The sequence below is a fragment of the Mustela lutreola genome, chromosome 10 (genome assembly GCF_030435805.1).
Source record: "Mustela lutreola isolate mMusLut2 chromosome 10, mMusLut2.pri, whole genome shotgun sequence".
Classification (NCBI taxonomy): domain Eukaryota; kingdom Metazoa; phylum Chordata; class Mammalia; order Carnivora; family Mustelidae; genus Mustela; species Mustela lutreola.
In genome coordinates, this window is record NC_081299.1 from 3806823 (window position 1) to 3822242 (window position 15420).

The following is a 15420-nucleotide window of genomic DNA, read 5'->3' on the forward strand; positions in this document are numbered from 1 at the left end:
GCCTCCACCAACCTTACCCTCTGGGAACTCAAGGAGGAACCGGAAAGCCTGCCTACTCCAGGAAGCCTCCTTGATCACCCCAGCCCCAAATGGTCTTCGTCCTGCCCTGTCACAGTCGCTCGTTCATTCATTCATTCATTCATTTGCTCAGGGCATAAATATTTTCTGGCCTTGGGTGAGGCATGGGGGTACAGAATTGAATAAGCCCCACCCTTGCGCTCGGGAGGCTCCTGGTTTCCTGAACGATCATTAACCCCTAGAGTCTGCGTTGAGGGCGGTGGGACTAGAGGAGGACGTGCAGAGGCCACTCAGGAGAGGCCAGGCGCTGGCCCTCGGGAGATCAAGGTTTGCTGGGTGGAGATGGCTGGAGACTGACCCGCGGCGGGGAGGGGGCGGGGCCGCGGCGGGAGGGGCGGGGCCGGGGCGGGGCCGGGCGGGGCTGCTGCGGACAGGGGCGGGGCTTACCACGCCGTCCTCCTCCCGCACCACGTACTGCGCCACCTTGAAGGAGCTCAGGTACTCGTTCATATTCTGCAGCTCCGTGTCGTCCGTGGCGTCCTGGTTCCGGTCCAGCAGCTTGGAGATGGCCGCGTCGTCGTAGTGGATCACGCTGCTGTCCTCCACGTCCTTGTTGTCGCCTGGGGCACACAGGGTGCGGAGTGAAGGGACAGACGGGGGTGCCCAGGTCCGCCGTGGGGACCCCGCAGGGACAGACTCCCGACCCTGGCCCTTCTCAGCCCCCAGCAGAAGGCTGAGGAAGAGAGGCATGGTGCCCGGGGGGGCATGACCTGACCACCCGCCGGTCCGCGGCTACCCAAGTGGGGGCCAGTGGGGGCAGGCATGAGAGCCAGACAGAACGCAGAGAGGATGGAGTGAGGTGGGGAGAACCCTTCTTCTCCAGAACAGCCACTGGAAGCGCAGGAGGCGCGGGGAGCTAGCGGCGTTCACCCCTACCTGGCGGGGTGCTGCCGTGCTTCTTCTTGGCGCTGGCAGCCAAGGCTCCCCCTTTGGAGGACTGGACATCAGGGATGGGCGTGACAGGCCTCTGGCCCTGAGACATCATGCCTGGGGGACAGAGTCAGAGGGGCTGCAGGGCTGGGGGGCGGTGCCCGGAGAGGCCACCCCTGGCCAGGAGGCAGGGAGCAGAGGAGAGGCCGGGGGTCCCGCGCAGGCCCTGGGAAGGGAGTGAATGTCCGCAGCAGCCCCCACCCCCTGGGCAGCAGGGACGCCCACCCTCCACGTCGTCCTTGAAGAGCTCCTCGGTGCCGAACTTGAGGATGTCGTCCAGCTCCTGCTTGGTCATGGAGCCGGACTTGGAGCCGAGGCCGGGCCGCACCACCAGGTGGGTCAGCATCATCTTCCGCTTGGCCACTTGCGTGATGCGCTCCTCCACCGAGGCCCGCGTCACAAAGCGGTAGATCATCACCTTCTTGTTCTGCCCGATGCGGTGGGCGCGGCTGAAGGCCTGGGGGCAAGCTGCGGCTCAGGGCGCGGGGCTCGGCCCGGGGCTGGGGGTGCAGGGCCGGGCACCCCAGGGGGAGAAGGGGTGTGCACACAGGTTCACAGGGACATTCCTCATGGAATGAATGCCTGCATGGGCATTCCGCATGTGACCCCATGGAAATGTGCCCGTGTCAGGGCAGCCATGCTGGCTTCCTGACTGTGGGTGGTCTCGGGTAGGCCTGGGTGCCTGCCCGGGTGGAGCAGGGCATGCTGTGGGTGGGCAGGGGGTGTGCAGGGGGCAATGGGGCCAGTGCGCTGGATGTGTGGAAGCCAAAGGGGCTTCCATAACGGCCTTCATGGGGAAATGGGCTGTGTGAGCCGCTGACGGGACTGCACGGCCGCCTCGGGAGGACCGCAAGGCTCAGAAGCCACCCGGGATGTAGGACATGTCTGGGGCTCTGCGCATTAGGTATCTGCATGACATGACCCTAGTGTGCTTCTGTGGGGGGGTTGACTGTGCCTGGTGCACACGTGTGCGGGGGACATGAGCGTGTGTGTGTCCATCCCTGCCCCGGGAGGGGTGGCCATGCAACAGTGTGCGTCTCTACTCCCACAACCCCTCCCCCCCAACCCTCCCACCCTTCCTCACCAGCCCCTTCCGCCCCCTCCATCATCACGTCTCCCATGGGCTTCCCCCACACACACTCTCTTTCCCTTGCTTCCTCCCACATGGGCTCCCTCTGGGTCCCAGGACTCCCTCCTCCTGCCTCCTTCCGTGGCCTTGGTCGTAAGAGTGACGGGACAGACCGGGGATTACCAGGCACACAGTTCATCCTGTGCCCTTGCACACGCTGCCTGTCCTCCCTGGGCGTTTCCTCTTTGGCACAATGAGGGATCCAGAGGGGCAGGGCCAAGCTTCCGAAACTCACCCCCCAGGGTCCCCTCTCGGGGCTGGGATTCCATGAGGCTGGCCCAGGGGGAGGTGAAACCCTGAGACACAGTCGGAAGGGAGGGGTGGAGAGCCCACAGAACCAGGGGTGGCAAGGGCCTGCCTAAGGGTTGTGGTGTCAGAGCCACAGACCTGGATGTCATTGTGTGGATTCCAGTCCGAGTCGTAGATGATGACGGTGTCTGCTGTGGCCAGGTTGATGCCCAGGCCCCCGGCTCGGGTCGAGAGAAGGAAGCAGAACTGCTGTGCCCCAGGGGCTGAGGAAGTGAGGCAGGTGCCCGGTGGGGTCATAGCGAGGAGCGAAGGGACAGGCGGGCGCAGAGAGCAGAGCAGGAGGGATACAAAAAGGAAGGGAGCTGCTGGGGACTATGACCCCATCACAGACGAGAGCCCCAGCTGTGTTCAGGGAAGCTGGAGGAGGCCGGGGGCCCAGGGTGGGCACAGAGCAACCCACTCGAGTCCCACTTAGCCCCTGGCTGTGCTCTGAGCCCTGATCCAACAGGAGGGAGCCACAGTGAGAAGAAAGTTGATTTTCAAAGCCCAGATGGGCAAAGTACAAACTTCAAATAGCCAGCAAATACGGGCAGAGGCCCTAATGAGGGTCGGCCTTGGAGAGCCCGGCCCTTCACGCCCTCCCGGCTTTGCCTAGCCCATGGGGCTGTCAGCGTGGCAGGGGACACTCAAGGTCACAGCTCCAGGGCCCCAGCCACCCTGCTGGGCAGTCCCCACTGTCGCAGGACAGCTGGTACTCAGGCGCATCTGGGCCCTTCATACGGGACCTGGGACTGCCCTGCACGCCCACGAGAGCAGCACACAGGTTCCCAACCCTCCAGGGCCTCGGGCACCCCCGCTTCCATCTAGATCCTGAAACCCTGTACTTGCTCTTCCTCCCACACAAGTGGACACGGCATCACTCCTTGGGCATCTGGGCCCCAGGTGATGGCGTCTGTCCTGCACTGCTCGTAACTGCTGGTTTACCTGGTGTCGGGGTCTGATGCCCACGGGGCCAGCCAGACCCTCTGCACCAGCATCACTTAGTAACAGAGGTGGAACTTTCCTCCCTCTCTGCCTTTCTCCTTGTCCGGTTCTCAGTTCTGAACAGATGATCCCTCCTGGGCCCCTCCGCGCCCCAGCCGGCCCCCGGAGGTTCCATAAAATTAACTCCTTGTAGCCTTTAAACCTAAGGGGCAGCTGTCAGGACCTAAGGACCGGTCTGCTTTATTCAGCCACTCTCGGGGAGCTGGGGGACCTGGCTAAGATCCTAGCCTGGGAGAAAAGGCAGACATGGGGTCCCCATCGAGAGCCCCAGCTGAGGCAGTGGTACCGTTGAATCTGTCGATCGCCTCTTGTCGGAGGCCTCCAGTGATGCCGCCATCAATGCGCTCATACTTGTAGCCCTCGTACTCCAGGAAGTCCTCCAGAAGGTCCAGCATCTTGGTCATCTGCAGGGGATACAGTATGCCTGAGGGGCTGCCACAGAGCCAGGAAGCCCATGGGGCTCTGGGCAGGGACCCCATGACAGTTGGGGGAAGACAGAACCATCTGCTGAGTGGGGAGACAAGTGGGGCCCAGGCAGACCTGACGTGGCGCTCTCTGGAAAGCAATGCAGCCTCCAACCTCAACCCCTGAGGCCACAGCGTCCCCCACACCAGCCCCACAGCCATTTGCCTAAAACACAGCTCTGAGCCCGTGCCTCCCTGCTCTCACCTCACAGAAGAAGGTCCCAGCTCCTCGCCCCAGCTTTCCAGGCTGGCAGGGCTTGGTGCCCAGTCCACCTGGGTTTCATTTCTCAACACTTCCATCATACCCCTGTCACCCCACATTACCTGGACTCTCCTCTGGAATGCCCACCCCCTTACTGCCTGGGGAACTCAAACGGCGCCTCTTCTGTGAGGTCTTCCCGGATGTCACCGCTCCTTATGAGATGAAGGCAGTCCATTCTGGGCTCCCACACCCCTGCGTTCCTCCCTCCATTCTGAGGGATAGTTCAGCTGGATATAAAACAGTCTGCCCCCACAGGGACAGGGGGTTTTACACTTGCCCCCTGCCCCCTACTATGCTGCTGAGAAGTCTGAGGACAGCCTGATTGCCGCTTCCCGTAGGTACCACGTGTGCAGAGCTGTGATTTCCCTGCCATGTGCCCGGGGATCCACTGGCTTGGATCTCTCTCTCACTTGGTTCTCCAGAGTGCACGTGAGACCTGAGACCCCCGTCCGTCCCCAGGTCAGCAAACTCTCACGGAGTCTAGCTTCGCCACTGTTCTCTCCATTTCTTCTACGGCTCATGTCAGAGGATTACGGGAGCTTCCCAAGGGGTCCTCTGGGTGGTTTCTCATTCCTGAGCTCCGTCTCCCGAGACTGCATTCTGGAGACATCCCTCTGGACCAGGTCCCTGCGTCAAGGTTGTCTTCACCAGGGTTGAGAGTTTATGCGATCGTGAGAAATGTTTTATTTCAGGTCCAGGCAGACCCTTTTCCTGTCCAGTTCTTCTTGCCGTACTTCCTCCTGCTTGTGCTTCCCTGGTTTCTTCTGGATTCGTGGTTGTTCCTCCATTAATTTTGAGGATCCTAAACGTGTTTGTCTGAAGTCCTTTTCAGGCTCTTCTATTCTTCTTTTCATCTGGATTCTGCCTATTTTGTGGAATGTCTTTCTGTCACGAGTTTTGGAGGTGGGGTGTGTTGGCTCGTTTTGGATGGGAGGGCTCTGTCTCTGGAACTTTCCCTCTGTGCACATGTCTAGGAGCTGTGCAGTTCCTTCTACTTGGTCCCTTGAGGCCTCAGCCCAGAATCCTGTCTTAGGTCAGCAGGGGGGTGGGGGGATCGTGGATGGTGTCTCCAGGCCGGTCTACTGTCCCGGGCTTGGTCAGCGTTCCCCAAATCCCTCAGCCTCCCTAGGGCCCATGGTGGGACCGGGGGCTGCCAGCAGGAGCAGCCGTTACCACTGTAGTATGAGCGGGGTCACATCCCATTCGGGGGCTTTGAGCAAGGGCCTGGCTCAGTCCCACCATACAGAAGGAAGCGTTTTTACCACCAGGTTCCCACAGGAGCCCTGCCGTGACTTCCATCACAGAGATGCCCCCAGAACTACATAACTGTGTCCCCTCCACCTCCCACGCCGGACTGTGAGTGTCTCAAGCACAGAGACTGGCCCTGGGCCTAGCACAGAGCCTGATGGAGGACAACGCAACCAGGCGGGTGACAGAACGAGAGAGACCGACTGGCCCCCAAGGCTGCACAGCGTGCCTCAGACCGCCCAAGAGGCCGTTCTGTGCATGCTGGAGAGGGCCTCCCGGCATGGCCCCCACGCGGGCTCCTCCCAAGCCAGCCCTGGGGCCCCTGTGTGGGACGCCAGGCTGCAGGGGTGAGAGGCAGGGCTATGGTGCCAGCCTGGACGCCAAGTCCAGCTCCACGCCTTCGGGAGGAGCCGGCCGGAAGCAGCAAGTGGTGAGGAAGACACTAGTCTTCACGGCCGATGTGCCTGAGCGCCTCGAGCTTGGCGCCCAGCCAGGGCTCCTTGGCCGGGTCAGGCCAGGCCACAGAGGAGTGACTTTTGACACACGGTCCCCGTGGGAAGAGCACCAGGCCTTGAGGGCTGCCGGCGGGCGGTGCTGCCCTCTGCAGGGCACAGAGGGGAGGCTGGGGGAGGTGGAGAGGTGGGCGCGGGGCCAGCTCACCTGGGAGAAGATGAGCACACGGTGCCCTTCATCCCGCAGCTTCTTCAGCATCTTCTGCAGCAGCATGAGCTTGCCCGAGGACTTGACCAGCGAGCTGCCGTCGTAGGAGCCGTTGGGCAAGACGGGGGCCTCCTGGAGACACAGCAGAAGCTGGGGTGCTGGGGGACCTCCCCTCGCCCCTCAGGCTCTGTACCAGAAAGGCCCGCAGGGAAGGACAGAGGCCCAGGGATGGGCTGAGCACAAAGCCCGGGTCAGGCCAGGCTCGGCAGAGGCAGGGGAGCCCCTTCCCAGCACTGTGTTCCCAGGCAGACCTAGGACCAGCCAGCCTGCCCTCCATCTCCCCCTGCTGGCATGCCACCAAGACACCAGGGACATCAGCGAACAGGCCAGTGACAGTCTTAAGCCAAGCCAGGCCATCCAGAAGGAATTGGGCCTGGTCTCTGTGGTCACTGCAAGGGGCATCCTGGCCAGGCCAGCCCTGAACCCCAGCTGGGCAGGACGTCAGTCCCAAGGCCCCTGCCATGCCAGAGTGGTGAGAGCCATCTGGGGCGGCCTCAAGTGCAGCTCGCCCGCACACAGCCCCCATGCCTCACTCTGCTGTTCGGGGAGGGGGGACGTAGTCCCTGCACAGGGTTTCGGTGAGAACCAGAATAATCGTGTGGGGGGTGACAGCCAGCTGTGCCAGGCTCTCCAGGGAGGCCCACTTCACATGCACTTCCGCATCTGGTCCTTACCCTCTCAGGCAGATGCTACTGTCCCATTTTAGAGAAGGAAAAGCAGAGGCTCAGAGAAGCACCACTGGCTCTCCTGAGACCACAGGGCCAAAGCTGGCGTTGGAGCCGGGGCCAGCCTCTCCCCCCGGGCTGCCGGTCACAGTCACCTGGGGCCCCACTCAGGCCTTGCTGACTCCTGGTGACTGAGGGCAACCAGATCAACCTGGGATCCCCCACTGCTGAGGCTGAAGGGTGCCCCACTGCCCCCTGAGGTCACGAGGACGGGCCAAAGGAAGGAGAGCACCTGCCTGCGCCGTGGATGGAGGTGGGTGTTCAGAAACCTGGACTAACAGGGACCACCTCTGTGTCCTCCCGCCCGGGGAGGGCTGAGCACCTGCCACCACAGCCAGGGGCCCCGGGGCGGCCACGCACACTCACCACGGCGGGCAAAGGGAGCCTATGGCGGCAGCCTCACGCCCTGACCGTGGCGGTCCTGGGTACCTGCTACGGCGGCCACGGGCCGGCCACGGGGACCTACCACGGCAGCCACGGGGAAGAGGTAGGGGTGGTTGCAACACTTCTTCAGATCCATCATGATGTTGAGCAGCGACACCTGGTTCCCCCCGCCCTTGGAGTTGAGCGCTTCGAAGTTCCGCGTGAGGATGAACTTGTAGTATTTCCTGCGGCAGGGCAAGGAGGGAAGGCAGGCTGGACGCCAGGGCCACGCGGCCTCCGAGCACGCTCTCTGCTCTGCGGGGAGGCCAGGGGCCACCGGTCCTGCAGCGCTCACGGAGAGACCAGGGGAGACCTATGAGGGGAAGCCACCGGCCCAGAGCCACCCGGCGAGTTCCTGGGGACTCCACAAGGACCCAGACAGCCCCAAGCCTGGCTGCCGTACAGGTCAAAGGAGGAAGTGTGTGTAAAAGGTGAGCCAAGGCCTCGAGGTGAGTCCCCCCAGGTCAGACCATTAGGGACAAGACAAGCCCAGGGGACGTGAGGCATGCTGCTCTGCAGCAGTCCCCGATGGGCGGGGTGCCCACTCACTTCTGCATCTGGCTCAGCTCCACACGAACGATCAGCTCGGTCTTGGCCGGCATGTTCTTGAACACGTCAGCCTTGAGCCGCCTCAGCATGTGCGGCCCCAGCAGGTCGTGGAGCTTCTTGATCTGGTCTTCCTTGGAGATATCGGCAAATTCCTCCAGGAAGCCCTCCAGATTGCTGCAAGAAGGAACTGGGATGAGAGCCAGGAGCTGGGGACAGAAGCAGGCAAAAGCCCTCTGCAGAGGGAGCCAGGATTGGGGCGGGGGTGACCAGAGGGTCACAGGGCAGGCCGGTTGGCTGGTGGGCGTGGGAGCCTTAGCCCTGCCCAAGGTGTCCGTCTGAGCCCTCGCTCGCACCCCAACTTCCCAGCACAGCTCTCTCCGCCACATAGGATACCTTCCTCTTTCTCGAAGCTGTCCAGGGCACAAAGTCTCTAGAACTCTTTACCCATATTACAGAAAAGGAAACTGAGACTGATGGGGGCCCAAGGTTATATGGTGTAGCCTGCCTGCCGATCTGCGCCTCCCGATTCCAAAGTCAGCACTGTCGACCCCGAACCCCCCCATTCTGAGTCGGAAAATAGGGTTGGTGAAGACAGGGAGGTGGGGGAAGGAGACCCTAGGACTCCCACTGGCCGGGGCTCCGTATTCACCCCTGTATCCACCACCACTCCCCGTCTGCTGCCCCCATCACTGTCACCCATGGGGTCACTTGGGTTTCGTGGAGAGGAAGGCACAAGCCAGGGCATGGGGGCAAGGACAGGAGCCCCAGAGGACCCCCAGGGTTCTCCTGGGGTAGAGCCAAGATCAGTCCCCATATTCGGGACCACCCATGTCCCCCTGAGCCCTCCGCACGTGCAGCCCCACTGACCCTCCCGCGCAAGTCCCTTCAGGTGGGCTTTACTCATTCTACTGATGAGGAAGCCGAGTTCCCGCGAGCCGTCCGGGCACCGGCCTCTCCCCTGCCTGCCTACCTGCCCCTGCCCCGTCCAGGCCCCCGACTCACTTGAACCGCTCCGGAGTCAGGAAGTTGAGGAGGTGGAAGAGCTCCTCCAGGTTGTTCTGAAGGGGGGTCCCCGTCAGCAGCAGCTTGTAGTCGATCTTGTAGCTGTTCAAGACCCTGAAGAACTTTGGGGGACAGGAGGCCCGTCAGGGGGTGCGGGGTGGCCAGCTGGACTCCCCCACCCCGCCCCGCGGGGGTTCCAGGGCCAGCAGCCAGCACTGCCCACCTTGGACTGGTTGTTCTTCAGCCGATGGGCCTCGTCCACCACGAGGCAGGCCCACTCGATGGAGCCCAGGATGGCCTGGTCGATGGTGATGAGCTCGTAGGAGGTGAGCAGGACGTGGAATTTGATCTGCACTTCTTTCTGCAAGGGGAGAGGAGCATCTGGAAGGGGGGCAGGTAGGGTCTCCAAAGACAAGGAGGCATGGAGGAGGGGTGGGCGGGACCCCCGAGAGCCCAGAGAGGCCCTGGGCCTGAGAAGAAGAGCAGAGGGGTCCGCTGGGGCCAGAGCACCGCCCCGCCGCTGGCGGATGGCCGCGGGGGCCGAGCCCGCACTGAGCGCCTCACATCCCGCTCATCCTCACAGCCACTCCCGCCACGCCGTCCCTGTCCCCACGTACGGCTCGCGGGGTCTCAGGCTGGGCAAGATCACCCGAGTCCCATGGCCAGTAGCTGGCAGAGCAAAGATTCGAACAGAGAAGTAGTCCCGCACTTGGGGATAAATGCTCTTTCAAAGGACTTGAAATTCTTAGCGTTGAATTTGTGTTTTGTAAGAGGAGGCCTGTGGGACAGTGGGGCCCTGGGCAGCCCTGCCCAGCAGACCCCAACACCTCACAGTCCCGTGGGGGCCAGGCCCGGGCATGAGGGGCCACGCACCCGGGAGCAGCCCCAGACTGAGGGAGCACGGCATTACACAGCCGACGAAAGCCACCACCACGGGGAGACGAGGAGCGCGGGAAAATGGGAAAAGCTGTTCCCCGCACGTGAGTCCGGAGCCCTGGGCCTTCACCCTTCCCTGGAGCCCACAAAGGAGGGAGCCCATCCTGGCCAAACCGAGCCTGCTTCTCCCCACAACCGGCGTCCCTTTGGGAAGGGACCAGAGAGGGGCAGAGGGTGTCTCTGGGGCCGCACCCGGCCCTGTCCTTGGGAGCCAGACCTCAGTCAAGTTAAATAACCTCCCAGGCCTCAGTCTCCCTTCAGGTTAAAGAGGGCACAATCCTGTCTACATGAGCAATGCCATGAGAACCCAGAGAGCACAGGCAGTTCCCACAAAACGACACGCAGAGTCCCCCCAGAATCCAACACGGCCTCTTCCAGGTACAGACCCAAAAGGCCCCAAAGAAGCAGAAGCAGGAATCTGAACAAACGTGGGCACAGTCACGTCTACAGCATTTTCACAAGAGCCAAATGTGGCAACAACCCCAGCATCTGTGGACAGATGAACGCACACAGATCACAAAATGCAGCCTTTTCGCACAGTGCGAGGTTATCCGGCCTTAAGGGAGGACGCTCGGACCCCGCGTTAGCACAGGGCGAGACCTACAACGTAATGTTCAACAGGGGAACCGGGCACCGAAAAGCATATGCTGTACCGTTTTCCCCGAACGAGGTACTGAAAGTTGTCGAAATCACAGAGGGAGAGAGCAGGGGTTGGGCAGGGGACGGGAGTTCCTGCTTCCTGAGGGCCAGGTTTGGGTTTCGCAAGACGACAGGGTTCTGGAGGCGGAGGAAGGTGACGTTGCCGGACAAAGCGAACGTCCTTAATGCCTCTGAGCGGCTCGCCTCAAAACGGTCATCACGGGAAATTTCTGTTTGTGAATTTTACCACAATTTCTCATTTTTATTAGTTTTTTAAGATTGATTGATTGTAGAGAGAGGGAGAGAGAGAACAGGAAGTGGGGAGGGGTGGGAGGGAAAGGCAGAGAAAAACCCAAGCAGACACCACGCTGAGCACGGAGCCCGACGCGGGGCTCAGACACCACGCTGACCACGCTGAGCACGGAGCCCGACGCGGGGCTCAGACACCACGCTGAGCACGGAGCCCGACGCGGGGCTCAGACACCACGCTGACCACGCTGAGCACGGAGCCCGACGCGGGGCTCAGACACCACGCTGACCACGCTGAGCACGGAGCCCGACGCGGGGCTCAGACACCACGCTGACCACGCTGAGCACGGAGCCCGATGCGGGGCGCAGACACCACGCTGAGCACGGAGCCCGACGCGGGGCTCAGACACCACGCTGACCACGCTGAGCACGGAGCCCGACGCGGGGCTCAGACACCACGCTGACCACGCTGAGCACGGAGCCCGATGCGGGGCTCAGACACCACGCTGAGCACGGAGCCCGACGCGGGGCTCAGACACCACGCTGACCACGCTGAGCACGGAGCCCGACGCGGGGCTCAGACACCACGCTGACCACGGAGCCCGACGCGGGGCGCAGACACCACGCTGACCACGCTGAGCACGGAGCCCGACGCGGGGCTCAGACACCACGCTGAGCACGGAGCCCGACGCGGGGCTCAGACACCACGCTGACCACGCTGAGCACGGAGCCCGACGCGGGGCTCAGACACCACGCTGAGCACGGAGCCCGACGCGGGGCGCAGACACCACGCTGACCACGCTGAGCACGGAGCCCGACGCGGGGCGCAGACACCACGCTGAGCACGGAGCCCGACGCGGGGCTCAGACACCACGCTGACCACGCTGAGCACGGAGCCCGACGCGGGGCGCAGACACCACGCTGAGCACGGAGCCCGACGCGGGGCTCAGACACCACGCTGAGCACGGAGCCCGACGTGGGGCGCAGACACCACGCTGAGCACGCAGCCCGACGCGGGGCTCAGACACCACACTGAGCATGGAGCCGGACACGGGGCTCGAGCCCGCGATCCTGAGATCAGACCTGAGCTAAAAATGAGAGTTGGACATTTAACCTGGCTGAGCCACCCAGGCTCAGAGCTGCTGTCCCCAGAGCTGCTGGATCCCAGTGAGGCCTTTCAACAAGACCCCTGGAGACCCATGGACACAGTCAAGACAGGCCCTGCCTAGCTCAGTCAACCCTCCACAGCTCTGTGGGGCGCAGACACCCATGTGCTGAGCATGTGCTGAGCAGAATGTGAGGTCACGCAGACAGTGTGCTAGGTTGAATCGTGTCCCCCCAGTCCACGTCCACCCAGCAGCACGGGATGTGACCCTTCCAGGAGCAATGATCTCTGCAGGGATAATGGGTTGTGATGAGGTCATCTGGATCAGAGGGGTCCTGAATCCAATAGGAGTGGTGTCTCTAAGACACATTAATACAAAGGGGAATGGCCTGAAGCCGGGACGCAGAGATGGGAGCGATGCAGCCATGAGCGCAGGAACGCCAACAGCCACCAGAAGCCCGAGAAGGCAGGGCAGAGCCCCCCTAGTGCCTTCAGAGGGAGCATGGCTCTACCAACATCTAGCCTCCAGAACCAGGAGAAAGTAAGTCTCTGTTGTTTCCAGCCTTCTGGTTCATAGTATTTTGTTACATCAAGCCCAGGACATTGATACAGCTGGCAATTCTGCCTGGAGAGAAGCCGGTGGCCAGCTACAGGGCCTTGTGGCCCCAGGGGCAGGCCGAGAGCTTTCCTGAGGTCCCCCTTGGGGACGAGGAGCACTCACCTTCATACGGAACACCTTCTTCCCGCTCCGAATGGCATTGTCCTCAAAAGAAAACTCATTCTCCCGGATTACGGAGCGGCTCTCCTTGTCCCCCGTGTAGGTGACCACATAAAAGTCAGGTGCCCACATCTCAAACTCACGTTCCCAGTTGATGATGGTGGACAAGGGTGCACTGACCAGGTAGGGTCCCTTGGAGTGCCCCTGGAGACAGAGGCAGACGGATGCGGTGAGACTCCCTGCCCACAGCTGGTGCCAGCCCCCCGTCCCGGGACTCCTGCCCCAGCCTGCGTACCTCCTTGTACAGTGAGTAGAGGAAGACGATGGTCTGCACGGTCTTGCCCAAACCCATCTCGTCGGCCAAGATGGTGTCCGTGCCCTGGGCCCAGGAGAAGCGCAGCCAGTTGAGGCCCTCCAGCTGGTACGGGTGCAGCGTGCCGCCCGTGGAGTCAATGTACCAAGGCTGCTTGTCGAACTTGACTGTGGGCTACGGAGGAGGCAGATGCTCAGACACACCCTGAGTCCTGGGCCCCAGAGCCCACCCCCTGGGTTTGGCAACACACTGCCCCTCTGCTGGCAATACTATTCTCATTCCTCTCATCCCTGCCAAAGTATCCATCCTTCTGGGCTTGGCTAGAACACCTCTTCCTTCAGGAAGCCCTCCCTGAGGGCTTCCTGATGGCTGGACTCTCTGACTTGGAGCCCAGGCTGTGGTCACCGCACTTGCCCTGTTCATGACTTGCCCTGCTCATGACTCTGAGTCCCACAGGGCACCTGGGACTTGGTGGGCACTTGGTCAACATTTGTTTGCTGCCTGCCTAAGGGGCTTCCGCTCCTTGAACCCTAAACATCTCCTCTGTCTCCTTTATATCCTGCAGCTCAAGGCTGCCCTCCCCCAGTTCCAGGCTGAGCCCCGAGGTTCTGTGTGTTCCCACTACAGGCCCAGGGGGAGAGGAACACTTCTTGAAATGGAGACAGAGTCCTTGTTCCAACAGCTGGCAGACACCCCAGAGAAGTTTGCTAAATGAATAAAGGTCAACCATCCACACCCCGACGGGCTCGCGGCTAGGCGCTGGGGGGTTGGGGGATGTATTTTGTATGCTAAGCAGAGACCATGTGCTCCCGGTCTGTGCACAGTGCAGACTCACAGGAGGCCAAGGCCTCTGTGCCCAGGGAGCTGTCCCTCCGCATCAGGCTGGGGGACCCCGACTCCAGGGTTGAGCTCTCCCCGGCAGGGAGGGCCTGGGTCTTCGTCTCCTTGTGCCATCAGATGCCCGACTGACGTGGCCGGAACCAGAGGGGCCGTGGCACACCGCTCCCGCAGGACACGCCATCCTCCAGGGCCAGGCCTGGGGTGCCAGGACCCGGCAACACCCCCCCACCCCTTACCCCCCACACTCACATCCACAATGGGTGTGTCCGGCGGCTTCTCCTGCTTATCGTCCTTCAGCTTCTTGCCTTTCTTGACCAGTCTCTTGGGGAGCCTGGCGTCTTCACCCAGCATCAGCTCCCTGGGAAAGAGCGGGGGAGGCAGATGAGCAAAGCGGAGGCCAGCAGGGGGCGGCAGTCTGGGGGCAGCCCCGCGGCCCGCGCACCTGTGGCCCCAGTAGGCCTGCTTCAGGTTGTCATAGTACGGGATGTCGATGTCGTCAATCTCCCAGGTGCACTGGTCGTAGGGCAGGTCTTTCCACTTGATCAGGTAGTGCACGTCCCCCTTCTTGTCGAAGCTGCAACACAGCACATGGGTGGAGGGGGAGGGGCAGGCCACCGGGCCAGGGGCTGGCGGGGCGGGGGTCCGGGGGACACCTCACACGATGCAAAACCCCTACGGCCACAGGCCCTGGGGAGCTAGTGTGAGGATGAGCAGCAGAGCCGAGAGGGACGGGGAGAGGCCACGCTCACAGAGGAGCAGAGGCCAGTGCCAGTCCCACCCTCTGTCACCGTGATGAGCCATCGAGGCAGGGTGTCTGGACACTGGGATTCTGCAATTTCTGAGTTGGACAGTCCTCTCTCCGGACCCTAGGCCTGTGTATTTTCACTCAAAAAATTCAAAGGCCCTGGGGTGTCTGGGTGGCTGCTCAGTGGGTTAAAGCCTCTGCCTTCGGCTCAGGTCATGATCTCAGGGTCTTGGGATCAAGCCCCACATCGGGCTCTCTGCTCGGCAGGGAACCTGCTTCCTCCTCTTACTCTCTGCCTGCCTCTCTGACTACTTGTGATCTCTGTCTATCAAATAAATAAATTAAATTAAATTTAAAAATTCAAAGGCCCAGAGCCATGCCCATCTTGGTCCTCTGCAAAGTAAGTTAGGACAGAGTCCCACACGGGCAGGCAGGATGACCTCTTCTAGAGACCCCCAGGGACACGGACGAGCAAGCTAGCAGCCCAGAGGGGTGCTCCAGAGAAGCTGCTCGGACTTCAGCTTGATTCTGGCCACGGGGAGGGTCTCCGAAGCCTCCCACCCCGAGCTGAGCACACAACCAAGCTTGGGGAGCACGGCGGGGTCAGCAAAGCCACGGCTCCCCAAAAGGGCTGAGCCTACAGCCACCCTGGGGACCATTAAGAGGAAGATCAACCCATCACCATGGATACAGCTTTTTTAAATAAATAATTAGTCATTACTCGGACTTGGCTGAGTAACGTGGGGAAAATAAATGTGGGGAAAATTCACCTGCCCTGCCGTGAATGCAAGGAGGAAGACCGCCATGCATGTCTTTAAAATGCAATTTAATAAAGGTTAAAGAAAAAAAACCTGTGGATCAGTTCAGTGGGGGAGGGGAGCTCAGGTCTGCATAGGATCTAACCCGCTTTTCAAGAGTTGCTCTCAGTGGGGGCCGCCTGGGTGGCTCAGTGGGTTAAAGCCTCTGCCTTTGGCTCAGATCATGATGGGGGGGTGGTCCTGGGCTGGAGCCCTGTCTGCTCAGCGGGAGGCCTGCTCTACCCTCTCCCTCTC

General features: G+C 61.7%; 1 protein-coding gene across 2 annotated transcripts in view; it reads right to left on the minus strand.

The window, feature by feature from the left end:
• The window catches only part of CHD5 (chromodomain helicase DNA binding protein 5), a 60099-nt gene that overhangs the window by 18544 nt on the left and 26135 nt on the right, over window positions 1-15420 (minus strand). For both annotated transcript variants that reach the window (XM_059135116.1, XM_059135117.1), the window contains exons 12-25: window positions 14066-14197; window positions 13873-13981; window positions 12766-12957; window positions 12474-12674; window positions 9047-9184; window positions 8824-8945; window positions 7822-7995; window positions 7316-7457; window positions 6065-6196; window positions 3717-3834; window positions 2525-2649; window positions 1234-1465; window positions 955-1065; window positions 466-638 (exon numbers count right to left, since the gene is read on the minus strand). In XM_059135116.1, the coding sequence (XP_058991099.1) occupies window positions 466-638; window positions 955-1065; window positions 1234-1465; window positions 2525-2649; window positions 3717-3834; window positions 6065-6196; window positions 7316-7457; window positions 7822-7995; window positions 8824-8945; window positions 9047-9184; window positions 12474-12674; window positions 12766-12957; window positions 13873-13981; window positions 14066-14197 (2101 nt within the window). The remainder of the gene's footprint in view (window positions 1-465; window positions 639-954; window positions 1066-1233; window positions 1466-2524; window positions 2650-3716; window positions 3835-6064; window positions 6197-7315; window positions 7458-7821; window positions 7996-8823; window positions 8946-9046; window positions 9185-12473; window positions 12675-12765; window positions 12958-13872; window positions 13982-14065; window positions 14198-15420) is intronic.